At 45.3% G+C, this 20,992-nt stretch overlaps 1 protein-coding gene across 1 annotated transcript in view; it reads left to right on the top strand.

Annotated features, from left to right (window-relative positions):
• The first annotated feature begins 12,784 nt into the window (after positions 1-12,784).
• The window catches only part of LOC147095804 (uncharacterized), a 206,004-nt gene continuing 197,796 nt past the window's right edge, over positions 12,785-20,992 (top strand). Inside the window, exon 1 of the mRNA XM_085973720.1 lies at positions 12,785-13,030. Within this exon, the coding sequence (XP_085829846.1) occupies positions 12,982-13,030 (49 nt within the window). The 5' untranslated portion in view covers positions 12,785-12,981. The remainder of the gene's footprint in view (positions 13,031-20,992) is intronic.

Genomic DNA, 20,992 nt, shown 5'->3' with positions numbered 1-20,992 from the left:
GTGTATGTACCTTGAAGAAGGAACTATATTTTGCAGCCCCTGTATACTGCAGTACCTGTAGTGACCACCCCTGTATATAAGCCTGTGTAGTAACTTTGTATAGTAGTTCCAGTTTTGTCTCCATTCAGTAAACACCTGTTGTTCTGGACCGACGGACATTTTTACATGCAATAGCACCCTCTGGTGGCGGTTATTGTGTTAACAGTTTGTAAGCTGGATAGGTCATCTGTTCCTTTCTTCCTGTGTGAGGTCATTTGACCTTTGTTCCTTTCTTCCTGTGTGAGGTCATTTGACCTTTGTTCCTTTCTTCCTGTGTGAGGTCATTTGACCTTTGTTCCTTTCTTCCTGTGAGAGGTCATTTGACCTTCTTACCTTTCTTCCTGTTGACCCCAGGAAGCAGTTTTACCAGGAAGAACCTGACTTGAGTAATGGAGAATTTGCTATGAGAGGTTCCACTTACAATCTAATGTAATCTGACTTCATATGTTAGGCCAAACGCAATATCTGTGAGTATCTTTAGTTCTTAGCATAATAGCAATGTTGTCAGAGTAATATTTTGATAATACTATGTTTATAAAAGGTTAATATTTAATAGTTACAGAAGTTAGTTCAAATGTTGGTTAGTTATACAATTAGTCTATTCTACTGTTGTAAATATGTTTATATCTTGTGTAATATCGAATGTGTAGTACTCAGTTTATGTACAAAACATACTTTGTCTTTGTTTACAGTTTCACAAATTTGTTCAAGTAAAAGCTTCAAAACAGCAAACGGCTTCAGGAAGAATTATTTTGAATGAGTGTTTAACTTGCTGGATAGCTAGATAGGAGCACGTCTAGCGTGGCCAGTACACCTGTTATAACCAACTTCTGCAGTCCGTGTCTCAATTACACACGGACATTACAACAGGGTAGTGGGAGCTTTACTCTATATCTAACCCGTGCTATACCTGCCCTGGGAGTGTTTGATGGGGCAGTGTAGAGGGAGCTTTACTCTGTATCTAACCCGTGCTGTACCTGCCCTGGGAGTGTTTGATGGGGCAGTGTAGAGAGAGCTTTACTCTGTATCTAACCCATGCTGTACTTGCCCTGGGAGTGTTTGATGGGACAGGGTAGAGGGAGCTTTACTCTGTATTTAACCCGTGCTGTACCTGAGCAGTGTAAAGGAATCTTTCACCATTGCCAGCTGGTACAAAGCCTCCCTTCACATTATGGAAGATGCCAGCCAGACAAAGAATGTTGCAAATGCACATGACGTGATTCACACATGTGTCGGTGCTTTAAAATTGTCTTATTGACTTTGGAGTCACAGTGACTGCATGAATCTCACACTTGCACTGCTAATGGTTGGTGTCAAAGTCATGCCAGTGCAGAAGTGGTACAGAATCAGCAACACGTACACTTGTTGCAGTGAGTGTTTCTCCTCAGGCTGTAACGTTATGTTTCTCCAAATAATTTGAAGAAAATGTGGCCGATGAATTGCCAAAACTTTCTTTCCAGGTAAAACTTTCACTAAAGTAAGGGAAATGGTATACGAATTCCTTTGGTAATGCTTACTTCCTTCATCCTACCTCCAGTTGTGTCGTAACGTTGCAATGTTTTGGGCAGGAGCGGACTATTTGTCCAACCAGCCCACTCTTTAAGCCTCCCATCATATTCCTTACCTCAGCTTTCGAACATAATAAATGCATTAGAAAATAAACATACCTCATATTAACATAATTAAACGTACTTATGAAGTTGTCTTTTGTGCCTTGGATTAGCTTGCACTGACATGGCACCTTTCACAACCTCAGGACATCCCAAAGTGAAGTGCAGTCATGCTGTAATGCAGGAAACATGGCAGCCAATTTGTGCACAGGAAGCTCCCACAAACAGCGATGAAATAAAGGACCAGACCATCTGCTTTAGTGACGTTGGAAGGGATAAATATTGGCCAGGACACCGGGGAGAACTCCCCTGCTCTTCTTCGAGTAGCACCATGAGATTTTTTTGGATCCACCTGAGGGGACAGACAGGGCATCGGTTTAACATCTCACCCGAAAGACAGCACCTCCCTCAGCACAGCACTGGATTTTCAGCCTGGATTATGTGACCAAGGGGGAAAAATTCGGTATCGCCCCGATTGGGGCGCCATTATCGGCCGTGCGCAAAGTTTAGCGCCTGGCGCTAATTATCACCTCCGACAGCAAACTTGGCTTTTATCGCCCCTGGAGGTGATTGGAGCGCTAAATCAGGCGCTTCACACCTGTCTTAAGGCGCAAAGGCCGAGGAGCGAGGCGCTACCTCAGAGTGCTGGCGAAGCAAGGAAGGGCAAATCAAAATGAACCTGCAAAGTGCTGCTCAGTATTCAAAACTCCTTCACACAGCGTTGGATCTCTCCAGAAGTCTCTCTCTCTCTCTCAGAATGTGTGGTGCAAAAATGTCACCGACAAAAAAAGGCAGGAAGCGGTCGCCTTTAAATAGCGCTCCCCTAGTCCCTTTCTGACAGCATAACGCTCCCCTCAACCTGTCGTTGCTAGCGGCAGGCGGTAAGGGAGGGGGCGCCACTCAATATCCGGTCCGGGGCGCTACCGGGGCATTGCACACTCGACTGACATCACAATCTGCCAGTGCAGGAGATTGTGGCGGTATTGTTTAGCGCCGCCGCAAAATGTCTAGTTAATTTCGTGAGTGGCGCAAACATCGCCGCGCCCGGGCGCTAGCTGCTTTGCGCCCCATTAGCGCCCTCTTAAGGCGCTAACAGGAAGCGCAAACAACTGAATTTTTCCCCCCCAAGTCTCTTGAAGGACTATGAACCCACAACCTTCTGACTCATATATTTGCACTGAATGTATTTAAGAAGGAGATAGATAGATTTCTAGACACAAAAGGCATTAAGGGGTATGGGGAGAGAGCGGGAATATGGTATTGAGATAGAGGATCAGCCATGATCATATTGAATGGTGGAGCAGGCTCGAAGGGCCGAATGCCCTACACCTGCTCCTATTTTTCTATGTTTCTATGCAACCACTGAGCCACAGATGATTAACACTTTTAATTTGCGGTGTCAGTCTCTCTTAAAAGCCTGGCTAAGACATGATTCAGAATCACCACATTGTCAGCTAGAGGGAGCCTACCGACTCAACCTGTGCTCACAGTCTGAGGATGATGCAGTCCGATCACATGCAGAATTATCCCGACGTATCAATAGAATGGGAAGAATATTTAATCTCAGGCTGTAACAGCACATATCCATTTGTTTGTTTGTCCAAATGATTTGAAAAAAATTAGATAATGAATTTCAAAACCTTTTCCAAGTAAAACTTTAAAAAAAAGAATTAATTTTTACTTCAGAGAGAAAAACATTTGCAAGGAGCAAAAACCTACGAGATTATTTTTTTCCCAAGGCCCATTATAAAACGATTGCACTGTGCCGTGCGTTTAACTGCCCCTCCTCTAACTCTGTGCCAGATGGAAATCAGAGTGGCTTCCTACTTCAGATAACGCACCCAGTTGCGCATATTAAATAAAGACACAGGATATTAATTACTACACAACACACCCATTCTTAAAGGCATATCAGATATCATCATTATTTTAAGAACAGAATTCTATAACTCTAGCTGTCCCTATTTAGCTGTTGGTACTTCTCCATTTGTAGCCTGTGTACAGTACATAGTCCATAGACGATATACAGTATTTTCTCCATAGTCTTCTACTTCTTCTTAAGCAGTCCCTCGGAACCGAGGGTGACTTGCTTCCTCAGATGACTGATGAGCCCAATGCGGGACCTACAGTCTCTGTCACAGGTGGGGCAGACGGTGGTTGAAGGGGCAGGTGGGTGGGGTGCTTGGGTTGACATACGCTCCTTGCACTGTTTGCACTTGGCTTCCACTTGCTCCCGGCGAAAAGACTCGAGGTGTTCGGCGCCTTCCCGGATGCTTCTCCTCCACTTTGTGCGGTCTTGGGCCAGGGATTCCCAGGTGTTGGTGGGGATGTTGCACTTTTTCAATGAGGCTTTGAGGGTGTCCTTGAAGTGTTTCCTCTGCCCATCTGGGGCTCTCTTGCCGTGTCGGAGCTCCAAGTAGAGCGCTTGTTTTGGGAGTCTCGTATTAGGCATGCGGACAATGTGGCCCGTCAATCGGAGCTGATCGAGCGTGCTCAAAGTTTTGATGCTGGGGATGTTAGTCTGAGCGAGAACACTGACGTTGGTGCACCTATCCTGCCAATGGATTTGCAGGATCTTGCGGAGGCAGCGTTGCTGGTACCTCTCCATTGCTTTGAGGTGCCTGCTGTACATGGTCCATGTCTCTGAAGCATACAGAAGGGCAGGTATAGAAACATAGAAGATAGGAGCAGGAGTAGGCCATTCAGCCCCTCGAGCCTGCTCCGCCATTCAATGAGATCATGGCTGATCATCCAAATTCAGTACCCTGTACCTGCCTTCTTCCCATATCCCTTGATCCCTTTAGCCTTAAGAAATATATCTAACTCCTTCTTGAATATATTTAATGAATTGGCCTCAACTGCCTTCTGTGGTAGAGAATTCCACAGATTCACCACTCTCTGGGTGAAGAAATTCCTTCTCATCTCTGTCCTAAATAGCTTACCCCTTATCTTTCGACTGTGACCCCTGGTTCTGGACTCCCCCGCCATCGGGAACATCCTTCCTGCATCTAGTCTGTCTAGTCCTGTTAGAATTTTATAAGTTTCAATGAGATCCCCTCTCATTCTTCTAAACTCCAGCGAGTATATGCCCAATCGACCCAATCTCTCTTCATACGTCATTCCTGCCATCCCAAGTATCAGTCTGGTGAATCTTCGCTGCACTCCCTCCATGGCGAGAGCATCCTTCCTCAGATAAGTATCACTGCTGCTCTGTAGTCTATAGCCTATAAACAGTACATAGCCCATAGCCTATTCACAGTACTTAACCTATAGATAGCGTACTTGGCCCATAAAAGAAAAGGAAACTCTTGCTTTTATACAGCGCCTGTCACAATCTCAGGCCATCCCAAAGTGCTTTACAGCCAATTAAGCACTTCTGAAGTATAGTCACTGTTGTAATGTAGGAAATGCAGCAGCCAGTTTGCGCACAGCAAGCTCCAACAGCAATGAGAGAATGACCAGATAATCAGTTTTAGTGATATCAGTTGAGGGGGTAAATATCAGCCAGGATACTGGGGAGAACTCCCCTGCTCTTCTTTGAATAATGTCAGCTGTGGCTCAATGGGTAGCACACTCTCTTCTGAGTTAGAAGGTTGTGGGTTCAAGTCCCACTCCAGGGACTTCACAGAATCACAGAATCACAGAAACCCCACAGTGCAGATAGAGGCCATTTCGGCCCATCGAGCCTGCACCGACACATATCCCACCCGATCCCCGTAACCCCTACACCAACACATATCCCACCCTATCCCCGTAACCCCACGTATTTAATCCCCCTAACACTAAGGGTCAATTTATCATAGCCAATCAACCTTACCCGCACATAAAGCTAAGCCGACACTCCAGGGGAGCTCTGCACTGTCAGAGGTGCTGTCTTTCGGATGACACATTAAAATGAGGCCTGTCTGCTCTCTCAGGTGGCTGTAAAAGATCCCATGGCCACTATTTTGAAGAAGAGCAGGGGAGTTATCCTGGCCAATATTTATCCCTCAACCAACATAACAAAAATCAGATTATCTGGTCATTATCACATTGCTGTTTCACAGAATCCCCACAGTGCAGATAGAGGCCATTTCGGCCCATCGAGCCTGCACCGACACATATCCCACCCTATCCCCGTAACCCCACGTATTTAATCCCCCTAACACTAAGGGTCAATTTATCATAGCCAATCAACCTAACCCGCACATCTTTGGACTGTGGGAGGAAACCGGAGCACCCGGAGGAAACCCACGCAAACACGGGGAGAATGTGCAAACTCCACACAGACAGTCACCCGAGGCCGGATTCGAACCCGGGTCCCTGGCGCTGTGAGGCAACAGTGCTAACCACTATGCCACCGTGCTTGCTGTGTGCAAATTAACTGCTGCGTTTCCTACACTTCTTTGGCTGTAAAAGCACTTTGACATGTACAGTGGTCGTGAAAGGCGCTATATAAATGGAAGTCTTTCTTTTCTTTTTAATGTTGTGGGATCTATTACACCCACCTGAGAGGACAGACAGGGCCTCAGTTTAACATCTCATTGAAAAGTACGCCCTCAGTATTGCACTGGAGTGTCAGACTAGATTTTGTGCTCAGGTTTCTGGAGCGGGACATGAACCCACAATCTCCTGACTCAGAGGTGAGGGTGCTACCCACTTTTTTTTATTATTATATTCTTTATTGAACATTGAGAACATTTACAACATCATGATCATTCCATTGTATCATTCAAATCCACTCCGCCGCTCTGCACAGCCATTCCTCCACCACATATTAACATCAAAACCTGACGTTTAATTTGTCTCCCGTAACATATATTAATCGATTGTACTTTAAAAATTGATCGTAAAATACTATCTTTAAATTCCTTTCTGAATAAAACATCCACAGAGCCTTATAATGATATTTCAGCTTATATTTAAAATACTCTTTTAGATTGATTCTCCTCCCCTTAAAAAACAGAGCATTCCTTCTTTGCACAATCACGAATCTAGCCAAACTGAACATTAAATTAATTGTCGCTCTGCTAGACTCGGGCAGACTCTCCTGCAATCCCCATTGCAAAATTGAGTCCCATGGGATTCCCATTCTCGCTCTTCGGTCCCCACCCAGCAAAAAAACCTCACACAGCTCTCTAACGTAGTTCCTAAAGTCATTTAACTGTGGACATAACACCAGTAAATGGGACAGAGTCTCATCCCGTGTCCCACACACTGGGCAAGTTGCCCCCTCCACTCGCCCAATCTTACACAAGACCGTCATGGTAAAAATCCAGTTATGAGCCAATTTGAAATCCAGGTCAATCCACTCTGGACATTTAAAATTCGCCCACACTCCCTTCCAAATCATGTTGAAGTCCAGCTGTGGGTATATACTCTGCCAAAACTCCTGACCAGCAGGTGTCTTGAATCTCCATTCTCTAAATACCTCAGAAATCTCGAGTATTACAGTTGTCAAATTGGACCAACTCTCCCCCTTTCTCCAGCAGAAAGCTTGGAAAAGCGGGATGCATTTTACTTCCTTTGGAGATTTCCGCATTTATTTCTTCCATCCAATCCTGTGGCATTGCCCTCACAATCTTCTCATACATGATCATAATTGCTTTTTCCTCTACCTCCTGATCCTCCTCCCACACCATGTCCCTCACTGTCGCTTCCGGCAACCAACCTGGAATTACCTCCTATAATACATCTTTCACACATACAATACCAGCTTCAATGTTGACCCACCTGTTCAAAAATAAGGGCTGTTCTAAAAATTCCTCAGCCCCCTTGGGCATAAACTGCACACTCTTTAAAAACTGGGCCCAAGTCTCTACAACCCCCTTATAAAACCTAGGGAGAGGTTTAATCGATTTCAAAAACATATTATTGTATTCCACATACAATATCCCCTGCCCTCCTATCCCACTTCGTTTAAAAAAATGCTCATAACAACTCTTCCAAAAACTTGTATTTGACTTCTGAAGAAACCTCGTCACCCATTTGATTCTAAAGGATTTTTTCTTTAAATCAATATCTGGGAATTTGAGTCCTCCCTGATTTCTCCATCCAATGATGGTATTGTACGCCACCAAGGCTAGTTTCCCTTCCCATAAAAGCCTCACACAAGCCTTTTCCGCCCACTCAGGAATATCCTCCACCGTCAATAAGTACCATAGCTTAGATAGCAGGAGAGCAGACATCACTGTTGCTCTTCCTTGCACTTTCAACCACCTTCTTTCCCATCTTCCCAAAATCTTTTTAATTTTCCTAACCTTCGGTTCCAAATTTAATCAATCCACTTCATCCCTGTCTTTCTTGCACCCCATATGCACCCCCAGAACTTCCAAAACCTCCACCACCTTAAAGGGGCTTTCCCCCAACCATTCCCCCCTACCCCTTCCTGCAACCAGGCATTGGGACATACTATAATTCACTCTGGCTCCTGAAGCTCTACAATATTCCTCCACTACATCCATAGCTTTCCTCGCTGACTCCCCATTTCTCAATGTTAAGGTTGTGTCATCTGCATATTGGTGTATCACCGACACCAGCCCGGAACTGGGAACCACAATCCCAACTACACCTTGTTTCTTTCGCATCATGTAACCTAATGGTTCTGCTACCAATGTGTACAACAACGGGGACAGGGGACAACCCTGTCTCACTGATCTCTGTATCGGAAAATACTTGGATAAAAAACCATTACATTTAACACAGCTAAATATGTTTGAATAAAAAATCCTTATCCACTCAATGAAATTTTCCCCGAAACCAAATGCTTTCAAAACCATCAATAAAAACTCATGAGAGACCCTATCAAAGGCTTTCTCTTAATCTATCTTTAATACATAAGCCTCCCTCCCACTCTCTTCCATGAGTTCTATCGCATCTCGGATTGAGACCACAGAATCTACGATGTCCTGGCCTATGACTCCATAGGACTGAGAGGGCAAAACTATCTGTGGCAACACCTCCTTCATACGATTTGCCATAACCCTCGCCAAGATCTTATAATCCACATTTAATAATGTGATGGACCTCCAATTCTTCAGATCTCGTCTATCCCCTTTATTTTTATAAGCTAAGCTTATGACACCTCTCCTCATAGATGGGACCAGGCTTCCCTCAATTTTAATCTCCTTAAAAACCTCTAAGAGCAATGGACTTAAAATCTCGAAAAATTCTTTATAAAATTCTACACTTAGTCCATCAGACCCTGGGCTTCCCCCCCCCCCCCTTCATTCCACTTATTGCTACTTTTATTTCCGCTAATCCTACTTCTTTGTCACACATGCTTCTCTCATCCTCCTTTAAACCCTCTTCATTAAAAGCACTAACGTTCTCCATCGCCAAATTGGAAATGTCTTCCTTTGTATATAACTCTTGATAAAAGCTGCTAGCCGCCTCTACAATCTCCCCACTTTCATTAATGATCTTCTGCCCAACCTTCAACTCTCCAATTAATGATAATCTCTGTTGCAGCTTCTCTTGCTCTAGAAAATATCTAGTGCATCTTTCGCCCTCCAATGCATCTTTAGCCTTTGCACGGAGAATGGCCCCCTTGCATTTTTCAGCTTGCAATAATTCCCACTCTTCCTTTAGCACCCGGAACTTAGTCTCAGCTCCTTTATCCCCTCCGTCAACTGCTTTACAGACATCCGTAAACCTTTTGTTTATATTCTCTTCTCGATGCCGGTTAGCTGCTGCTCTCTCTTTCCCATAACGTACCAAAAAACTTTTACCTCGTATTTGAAATTGTCCCACCAAACTCTTCTTTCTTTCAAGAACAAAGGTTCCTTCTGAGCATCCTTTATTATATTTAAAATCCCTTCTTTATAAGCAATTTATTTCAGGTATTGATTGTTTAAAATCCACACCCCTGGACCGATCTTAACTCTGCTGTTCCTAATTCTAAGAGTCAAAGCCGAGTGGTCACTAAAAAATACTTTTTTATAATAAATCTCCATCACCTCAGAACTTAACCCTTCCTGCATTAACACAAAATCTATTCGGCTCTGTTTTAAAACATCACCCATCCAACATGTTCTGGAGAATTTCCTTTTTATGGGATTCTGATCCCTCCATAAGTCTCTCAAATTTAAATTTGCCATCATTTTTACAATCATCCCTCTGGAGTTATCATCCTTAAATGTCATCTGGGCTGAAATGTCCATCCGAGATAAAAATACATTAAAATCACCCACTGTACAAGGGTTTTCCACCTCTGCCACTTCAGTGAATAACCACCGAAAAAATTTGCGATGCTTGCAATGGTCGTTCGGTGCATAGATATTAAAGAGATCGCAATTAAATTCCTTCATTTTTACCCTTAGCCGTAAAAATCTCCCCTCAGTGTCCTTATCCACAAAGGCAATGTTCTCTTTTATGGACAGTCTCACCAAAACAGCCACCCCTCTGCGGTTATTGTTTGCACAACTTGCAAACACCTCTCCCTTCCAAACCTTCCGACCTCATTCTAGGATATCCTCATCCCAAAAGGTTTCTTGCAGACACAAGTCCGTGCCTTTAAAACACTGCAACAACTGCTGCAATTTCTTCTCACCCCTCAGTCCATTCACATTAATCCAGACCAATGTAATCATGATCCAGACCAATGTAATCATGGCTCCGAATAAGGGAAGTATGCCTGATAATCTCCCCATCGTTTAATCTCTGGCCCTTCCCTCCTCTCATGCTCCTTCTCAACTTTTCGGCCAGCTGTTGCTTTCTCCTGCAGCCTCCGGCTCTTTTTCACCTCCTGTTTGAAACTTCCCTACTGTTTCAGCCTCTTCCTTACATTAGGTTTGGGCCGAGGAGCTGCCCTTTCTCCCTCCTTCTGCCCCTCACTAACCTTTCCCTTTCCACATGATGCCACCCCACCCCCCACTTCCATGTCTCTGTCCCCCTCTGATTCCTCACTCTCGAGCTCTTCTGTAACCTTCTGTTCCTGCTCCCCGTCAGATACATAATCCTGCTCCCTGTCAGATACATAATCCTGCTCCCTGTCAGATACATCATCTCCCATAGACAGTCTTCCTGCTTTCGCGGTTTCTCTAACAGTGCCGCTCCCTTCGGCCTCATCATCCCTTGCTCCCTGATCCTTCGCTCTGGGACAATGGCACACCAATATTGCTCCTTCTGGCATTTTTGTCTCACCACTCCTGTCCTGCTGCCCCTTTTAAGCTCTTGCCTCTTGCACCCTCTCCTTGTCTTGCCCCCTCCTGCTCACTGAGATGTCCGACTGCCCGTCTTTCTTTGGAGTACTTACATTTACCATGCACCCAGCTCCTGTCTCCTCTCCCCCCGCGGACCCCAGATTCTTTAGGGAGAGCTGAACCATATAATGGCTCGACTCTGCCCTTGATCCATGCTGCTCTCTGCTGTCTTTGTCCTTTTCCACTGTACTTGGTGTGTTTTCCACCATCTCCATCCTGTTCTCTGCTCCGCAATTTTCTGCCTCTTCCTGTGCTCTTTTCTCCTTCAATTCACCACCTGCATCCTCCGCCTGTTCCGCTCCTCCGGCCGTTCCACTCACACCTCCTGCTCCTTCTCCCATCTCCTCATCACTCGTAGAGCTTCCTTCTGCCTCACACTCACAGCGGGTGGGGCCTTTGTGACACACCCCGCAGCTCTCCGCCTTGCAGCTCCGAGCGATGGGTCCAGACTCGCCGCAGTTATAACAGTACAAGTCCGGACAGCTTCTTACAAGATGGTCGTGTCCAAGACAATAATAACAAACTTTCACATGGTTATCATGCGGTGCTCGGAAGTACTGCACTCCTTCCATTGTCTCGAATTTCGGTAATGACTTCACCCCCTCTGGGAACCGCACCTTTATGTAACGGGTTCCATCTGCTACCCGTGTTCCTGGATAGTATCTCCTCTTTATTGCCGAGCAAATTTTAATGTCCCACAATTCCAACTTTTTGATTAGCACATCATCCTCAATATAAACCGGCAAGTTTAAGAATGAGACCACCACCTCTTCCGAATACAGCAGCAATACCTCCAAGAACTTATCATCAACCTTCAAACTGAGTAAAAGTCTTTCCACCTCCTCTCGGCCACTGACCGTCACCTCGAACCCAACATTGGGCTTTGGTCGGCAGGCAAAGCAGCTTCCCTCGCCGCAGTCCTCATGTACCACCTGGATAATATCCCAAGCTCCTATCTCCTTATCCTCGCACTGAACCACCACCGTGTTTTCTTTTCCAAACCTCCTGGGGTCCTGGCCCAAATCTTTGGGCCTTTTTCTCTCCCTTCCAACCACAGTTTTTCCCCTGATTAAATTATTCTTGGGAATACTGTCCTCTGAGGGGCTCGGCCCTCCAGGCCGTTTATGGGCCAAAAAGGCCCTAAAACCTGAAAAAAAAAACCACCACCAACTTTTTACAAGCTCACTCCAACTCCCTGCAGTAATCAGGCAACCAGCAGCCCTGCTTACTCCTAGCCCCTATGGAATACTTTACATAAAGAGCGGAAGAACTTGAATTTATATAAAGCCTCATATAACTCTCAGAACATCACAAAATATTTCACAACCAATGGATTAGGTATGAAGCGCAACCATTGTTATTTCATAAACAGTAGTCACGTTGCACACAGCCAGGACACACAAACAATAAGTTAGAGAAGAAAGAAAGACTTGCATTTATATAGCGCCTTTCACGACCTCGGGACATCCCAAAGCGCTTTACAGCCAATGAAGTACTTTTTGAAGTGTAGTCACTGTTGTAGGAAACGCAGCAGCCAATTTGCGCACAGCAAGCTCCCACAAACAGCTAATGGTATGTTTTTATTTGGGTGTTGTTTGACGGAGGGATGTCGGCCAAGACACCTGGGGGATCACTGCAGCATTGCCTCAGTACCGCACTTGGCGGGTCAGGGGTCAGAGAGTGCCGGCACCTGACACAAGCCGAGATCTTCCTTGTATCCATTGACCTCATATTCTCCACTGGGTTGGGTAACTGCAAGTGTGTGTGTGTGATCTGGTGCCAATTAGAAAAAGGCTGCTTTTCTCCTCTGCAATCTCGGCTGCTCACACACACGGAGACACACATACATTCGCTACACTTTCGGCTGCATTTGGCAGGGTCCCAATAACTGTTGTGGGATCGTTTCCTCTAAGCTGCTCGATCCAGCCTCTGCCTCACATTCGCTCTCAGACACACACACAAAGTGCCCGGGGCCAGCCCGGGGTAAATCAAGAGGACATCGACAGAAACGCTCGGCTTCTCTTCCCGCTCTGCAATCTAGGAATCATTCCTCGCAGTTCTTGGAGTTTCGTTTGGATTTCTTTGCTGGGATTTTTTTTTGTTACCCTGTATGAACCTTTCCGACCCGCTGGAAGTCTGTGTTGCGAGGGATGGTGCACCTGCTGGGAATCCTACTGCTGATTCTGCCAAGTTCTCAAGGTGGGAAGGACAGACACACAGATAGACAGACACAGACACAGACACACAGACCAAGACAGACACACAGATAGACAGACACAGACACACAGACCAAGACAGACACACAGACGCACATAGAGACACACAGACACATACACACACACAAACGCAGACACACACACAGATACAGAAAGAAAGTTTTGGAAACTTCAGTAACTTGCCAAAGTAGTCAGTTTCACAAAGTAACGTGTCGGTTTCACAAGTTGGACAGTAGTAAGTTTCACAAAGTAAGACACGTCAGTTTCACAAACCAGGTAACATAAGTCAGTTTCACAAGTTGAACAGAGCAAATCAACCAAAGGAAACATCGCGTCAGTAACCCGCATCCCTGTTAACGCTTAATTCACAGGGCAACGTTTACTCAATGTTATCCGATCCGAATAGTTAACCGGTTAGGAATGGGTCGAGGGGAAACTGCTGTAAAGTGAGCACAGATATCACAAGGGAGCTCCGATCACCAGAAGCTCGCCCGTCACATTCCAATGAAATTAGTTTGAGTTCTATCCATTTGTCCATTCGCATTCCATGTGTCTGTATCGGAGTGGGTTTTATTCAACATGTTGGCTTGTGCACTGGTTGGGGTCTCAGTGGCTTGTTTGGATTATGAACAGTAGCTCTCGCCCCCTGTCTGTGTGTCCAATGAGGGAGAACAAATGGTCAGGCTTTGTAAACCCCAGGGTTCAAACCGCAAACCAACATTCAACCCGCCAGCACTTCCCCATCAAAAGGTGGGCGGAAAGACTATCTGACTTCGGAGCCAGCAAAGTTCTCTTCCTTGGACACAGCTTACAGTTAAGATGTGCCAAAATAAGGCATTGAGGCAATAGTTATTTCAGTAAGATGCATGAGGTGGCTTCTTAACCCCTCGAGTGTAGAAGAATGAGGGGCGATCCGATCGAGCTGTTTACAGTGTTAAATGGATTCGATAAGGTAGAGAGAAAATATCTCCTTTGATGGGGGATTCAACAACAAGGGGCCATTAGAGCTCGGCCATTCAGCAACGAAATCAGGAGGCACTTCTTTATAAAAAGGGTAGTGGAAATCTGGACCTCTCCCCCCCCCACCCCCCAAAGGCTGTGGATGCTGGAGGGCAAGTGGAGCTTCCTAGTTTGAGATGGATAGATTTTTGTTGGGTAAGGGGATCTTGGGGAAATGGAGTTGAGGTGCTAATCAGCCATGATCTGATAAAATGGTGGAATAGACTGGAGGGGCTGAATGGCCTCCTCCTGTTCATAAGGTTCCTTAAAATTGTGGCACAGATTCCCAGAGGAGGATGGTGGGACTGAATACCATTGGAAGATTTAAAATAAGGATCTGGAAGAATTCTTATTAGGAATGGGGATATAGGACAATTAGTTCATGATAGGGAAGGGGGGAGAGGTGCAATCAGCTAGGGTTCCAACGCCTGATTGCTGTGGAGTGACTTTAGCGGGAAAGTGTGCACAGGTGTGCAGACATTAGATGAGGACAGGGGTGGGCTGTGCTGCCATGCCTTCCTTTTTTTATTATTCATTCTTGGGATGTGGGCATCACTGGCAAGGCTGATATTGATTGCCCGTCCCCAGTTGCCCTTGAGAAGGTGGTGATGGACCTTCTCCTTAAACAGCTGCAGACCATGTGGCAAAGGTGCTGCCACAGTGCTGTTAATTAGGGAGTTCCAGAATTTGACCCACCGACGATGAAGGAACAGCCATTATATGTCCAAGTCAGGATGGTGTGCGACTTGGAGGGGAACTTGGAGGTGGTGGTGTTCCCATGCGCCTGCTGCCCTTGTCCTTCTAGGTGGAAGAGGTCGTGGGTTTGGGAGGTGCTGCCGAAGAAGCCTTGGCGAGTTGCTGCAGTGCATCTTGTAGATGGTACACACTGCAGCCATGGTGCGCCGGTGAAGGTGGTGGGTGGGATGCCAATTAAGTGGACTGCTTTATCGCGGGTGGTGTTGAGCTTCTTGAGTGTTGCTGCAGCTCGACACCAGCCACGGTTGAATAGCCAGACTAGGCTCACGCGATAAGAATGACCACTTGGGTGGAGTGCCAGGTGACTACTGGTAAATGGCGGAACATCAGCCCACATCCTCAGGAGAGAAAGGGGGTGAACACTGGAGGAGGAACAGTTGCCTTCTAAGGGGTTTGAAGCCACTCATATTTACTGAAACTGTAGGTTGGAATCACATCAGCTGCCACAGTATAATGGGCCATTCTTTAGCAATCTATGAATGTTTGTTTGGGATAAGAAGTGCAGGATGGGGAGTGTTTTTACTCACTTCCTCTCCTTGTTCTTATTTTGCTCAGTAAATTAAGTCACACATCCTCTACTACAAGGACCCTAAAAAAAAACCTGGCCTGGACAGTTTTTGTTCTGGAAACCTAATCAGGAAGCGTTTTGATGAATGACAGTTTTTTTTTGGTCCTGCGCAGCGAGAGGCCTGGTTCTTTTGTACAATGTTGACACACTGAAAATGGCAGGACTTTGAAGGGGTGTAAATAAAGGCATTGACTTAGGGATCACTGAGACCAGGGTGGGTGCAGAGGAAGTTCGGCACCTACTGGAAAGGGGCAGAAACCAAAAAGATGCCCATCCTCCACTCCCTTCGCCCCCACATTGGCGGCCGTGCCCTCAGACACCAGCCCCGCCCTCTGGAATTCCCTCCCTAAGCCCTTCCGCCCTCACTCCCCATCTCCCTCTACTTCTTTAAGACCCTCCTTAAAACCCACCTCCTTGGCCAAGCTATTGGCCTCCCCTCTGAAGAGCTGCTTCTTTGGCTCGGTGACCAGGTTTTTTTTAACATCTCCATTAAACGCCTTGGAACCTTTTCCTATGTAAAGGCCCAAAATAACTGCAAGGTGTTGTTGTTGTAGTAGAGAAGTTAAAACGTTTACTCTGTTCAATTACATAAAAAGAGAGATAAACAGACAAATAGATAGATAGATAAACAGATCGATAGATAGAGAGATAGAGATAGATCAATAGATAGACAGACATAGATAGATAGAGAGATAGATAGACAAATAGATAGATAGATAAACAGACAAATAGATAGATAGATAGACAAATAGATAGATAGAGAGATAGAGATAGATCGATAGATAGACAGACATAGATAGATAGAGAGATAGACAAATAGATAGATAGATAAACAGACAAATAGATAGATAGATAGACAGACAGACAGATAGATAGATATTAAGACAGATAGATAGATAGAGAGATAGAGATAGATAGATAGAGATAGATAGATAGACAGACAGACAGATAGATAAATAGATAGATAGATAGACAGACAGACAGATAGATAGATATTAAGACAGATAGATAGATAGAGAGATAGAGATAGATAGATAGATAGATAGAGATAGATAGATAGACAGACAGACAGATAGATAAATAGATAGATAGACAGACATAGATAGATAGATATTAAGACAGATAGATAGATAGACAGATAGAGAGATAGATAGATAGATAGACAGATAGAGAGATAGAGAGATAGATAGATAGACAGATAGATAGATAGATAGATAGATAGACAAATAGACAAATAGATAGATATTAAGACAGATAGATAGATAGATAGATAGACAGATAGACAGACAGATAGATATTAAGACAGATAGATAGATAGATAGATAGATAGATAGACAGATAGACAGACAGATAGATAGATATTAAGACAGATAGATAGATAGATAGACAGATAGAGAGATAGATAGACAGACAGATAGATAGATACTAAGACAGATAGATAGATATTAAGACAGACAGATAGATAGATAGATAGAGATAGATAGATAGACAGATAGATAGATATTAAGACAGATAGATAGATATTAAGACAGATAGATAGATAGATAGATAGATAGACAGATAGACAGACAGATAGATAGATATTAAGACAGATAGATAGATAGACAGATAGACAGATAGATGATAGATAGGGGTAGATAGACAGATATATATAGATATATAGTTAGCAATAGGTAGATAGACAGATAGATAGCAATAGATAGACAGACAAATATATATAGATATATAGTTAGCAATAGGTAGATAGACAGATAGATAGCAACAGATAGACAGACAAATATATATATAGATATATAGCTAACAATAGGTAGATAGATAGACAGATAGATAGATAGCGACAGACACAGACAGACAGATAGATATAAAGCTAGCGATAGATAGATGATAGATTGATAGATAGACAGACAGACATATATAAATATAAAGCTAGCAATAGGTAGGTAGATAGATAGATGGATGGATGGATGGATGGATGGATAGATAGATATTAGGATAGAATTCCCTACTCCTGCGTCTGGGGCTATTGGATTGAGTAGGCATAGCGCCCATGAGGGTGCCTGTCTGATTTTAAAAGTCCATTTATAGATACAGAGATAGAGTGAGTGAGAGGTAGAATGAGAGATCGATAGATAGCTGGGAGGATGCAGTGAATGCGTGAGTCTGTACTCAGTGCGACAGAGAAGCAGCAAGCACAGGCCGGAGAAGAAGGGGCTCAGTGAGAAAGGCAGGAATACTGGGGTGTGGTGCGGTTGGATGATGATCTCTAAGAGATGAGAGCGAGAGAGAAAGAATGGGAATAAGATAGACGAGAGGGGAAAGAAGGAATGAGGAAGTAATGAACATAGCAGTAGGGAAGCAAGATATGAGTGAAAGCTAATAAGGTGATAGATGAAGGACAGAGAGAGGAACTGCGGTGACAGTGCTGCTTTACATAGAATACACAGGATTTACAGCACAGAAACAGGCCATTCGGCCCAACTGGTCCATGCCGGTCTTTATGCTCCACACGAGCCACCTCCCACCCCTCTTCATCTCATCCCATCAACATATCCTTCTATTCCTTTCTCCCTAATATACTTATCTAGCTTCCCCCTATTCGCCTCAACCACTCCAAGTGGTCGCCTGTTCCACATTCTCACCACTCTCTGGGTAAATAAGTTTCTCCTGAATTCCCGATTGGATTGAAGGTCCTGCGCTCTGAGTCATGCCCTTGCTGTACAGTCTCAGTGCTACCAAGTCCTTCTGCTGATCCCAGTGCTGAGTGTCTGCTTGCTGGATGACTGCCAGCCCTGAGTCAGTCCCGAGCCTGAGCTCTGGCTATGACTGCTCCGCGCAGCCTGGCCTCTTGTCTCTTTCCCACGCTCGGAGCAGACACCGGTATTTTCCTGTCAGCTAACCCACCACAGAAAGAGTGACAGATCTCACTCACCCTTTTACCCACCATAGCTGTCTGCGACTGGAGCCCACAGTTACACTGCACACACACACACGTCCCCTGAACACAGACTCCTCAAATTGTAGTGTGCACTGACTTAGTAATGTACAGTATGGTCATGGGATGGACAAGCCAAGAAGTCAATATTAAATTGAATCAGTCCTGCATTAATGCATACCGTGAGTGCAGCAATAGTGACGTTTCATATAAATATTCTATTTCCATTATATGTCTTGTAGAGGCAGGCAGACAGTGACAGCATTGTGGGACTGTCAGCCAACAGCACATGATCTTATAGAGTACATGTACTGTCAGAGTTTGGACTTATGTACTGAGCCCTGCATTATACAGGGGGGAACAGAGTATGACAGATCTAAATATATTCTATACTGATCCCTGTACTATACAGGGGGCGAGAAAGAGTATTAAAGGTCTATATATATTCTATACTGAGTCCTGTAATATATAAGCGGAGAGCAGCGAGCGTATTACATTTCTATGTATATCCTATAAATGCGAGTCTTTCTATACTGAGTCCTGTAATGTACAAGGAGTGAGAGAGAGAGAATTACAGTATATTTATATTCTGTACTAAGTCATGTAATATACTAGGGGACACAGAGAGAGCATTCAAGGTCTATTTATAGACTATACTGAGCTCTGTACTATATGAGGAGCGAGAGAGAGTATTACAGTTCTATTTATATTCTTTTTGAAGTGTAGTCACTGTTGTAATGTAGGAAACACATCAGCCAATTTGAGCACAGCAAGATCCCATACACAGCCATGTTAAAATGACTAGACAATATGTTTTTTAATGATGTTGGTGGAGGGATAAATATTGGCCAGGACACCGGGCAGAACTCCCCTGCTCTTCTTCGAAATAGTGCCCGTGGGATCTTTTTTCGTCCAGCTGAGAGAGCAGACGGGACCTCGGCTGAACGCCTCATCTGAAAGACGGCACCCCCGGCAGTGCCGCGCTCCCTCAGCACTGCCTTGTGCTCAAGTCTCTGGAGTGGGACTAGAAGCGCTCGACCTTCTGACTCAGAGGCAAGAGTGCTACCAGAGTGAGCGACGGCTGACTGTAAGGGTGGGGGGGAGGGATCGGCTGGTTTCATTTGCCAGGGCCCTGACAATAAGTGCTCCGGCTCAGTTGCTGTTCCTTTGAAGCACCATCAGGGAGGATGTTTAGTTTTGCAGACTGCCGTGTGGAAGCTGCGAGGGGCCTCATCCACCCAGGATGTTGCACAAACTGAAACACTTAGCTAGCACAGCACAGGCTCCAGATAAGAGCTCCTTTGAAGCTGCCTGTACATTGATTAGCCTGCAACATTGGATTCATTAGCCCATTTGGGAAAGGATAATGAGAGTGATTATATATGCATGCACATAACGGGTCACATGGATCGGAGGAAACCAACTGGAGGGTCATTGGGTGAACTGATAATGATGTGGCTGTGGCATTGCCATCTTACCGCTGCAAGCTAAGGCAACAGGAGGACTAATAAAGGCAAGACAGACTTGCATTTAACAGCTCCCCATTCGCAACCTCAGGACGTCCCAAAATGCTTCACAGCAAACAGCAATGTGATAATGACCAGATAATCTGTTTTTGTTATGTTGGTTGAGGGATAAATATTGGCCAGGACACCGGGGAGAACTCCCCTGCTCTTCTTCGAAATAGTGGCTGTGGGATCTTTTACGTCCACCTGAGAGAGCAGACGGGGCCTCGGTTTAACTTCTCACCTGAAAGATGGCACCACCGACAGTGCAGAGCTCCCTCAGCACTGCACTGGGAGTGTCAGCCAAGATTCTGTGTGCAGTCTTAAAATCAATTCCTCCACCAAGCCAAACGGCATGCCATCTTGCCGTCCAGCGGAGGCGGAGGTCCCCATTGGGGGGCTCTCTACACGGGAGTCCTCTCCTTTTCTATTGGGGACTTGGCCTGGAGGGTGTTGCATGGAGCAGTCCCGTGCAATAAAATGTTAAGTAGGTTCACGGACTCTCAGGCCGCCTGCCTTTTTTGCAGCCTAGAGGAGTCCATGTTCCATGTTTGTATTCAATGTGTGAGGTTGCAGCCCCTGTTCCATTATTTAAAGGGGCTGCTCCTTGAGTTTTGGTTGCACTTCAGTCCCACGCTCCTGATCTTCGGCCACCCAGTGCGGAGGGGAGCGGGCGGGTCAGAGGACCCCCTCGTAGGACTGCTGCTGGGCCTGGCCAAAGTGGCCATTAACAGGTCCAGGCAGCGGGCGGTTGGGGTGGTCGTCCGGCCCGATTGCCTGCCTCTCTTCCGCGGCTATGTTCGTGCCTGGGTGGCCCTGGAGATGTAGCACGTGGTGTCCGCCGGCACGCTTGAGGCCTTCCGCGACCGGTGGGTGCCGCGGGGACTGGAGTGCATCATCACCCTGGCCGGGGTGATTTTAATTTGATTTGATAAGTTTTATTTTAAGTTCTATTTAATTTACAGTTAAGCAGCTCTAACCAAAAGAGGACCAAGCCAAACACTGCAGCAAGTATATTCTGTGCAGTTCTATCTAGTTTCTGCAGCAGCTCGTTGTCTGAACCTATCTATGTCCTGAGAAAATTGTAGCCACCTGTACAAGGTTAACAAAATTGAGGCTCATGGAATAGGTGGGTCAGTGGCAGCTTGGGTAAGGAATTGGCTTAAGGACAGAAAACAGTGAGTT

The sequence above is a fragment of the Somniosus microcephalus genome, unplaced genomic scaffold (assembly GCF_052327205.1).
Source record: "Somniosus microcephalus isolate GS21.2 unplaced genomic scaffold, FLI_Smic_1.0 unresolved_chr1, whole genome shotgun sequence".
Lineage (NCBI taxonomy): Eukaryota > Metazoa > Chordata > Chondrichthyes > Squaliformes > Somniosidae > Somniosus > Somniosus microcephalus.
Note: the sequence above shows the minus strand (reverse complement) of the source record. Positions and strands in the feature narration are given on the sequence as shown.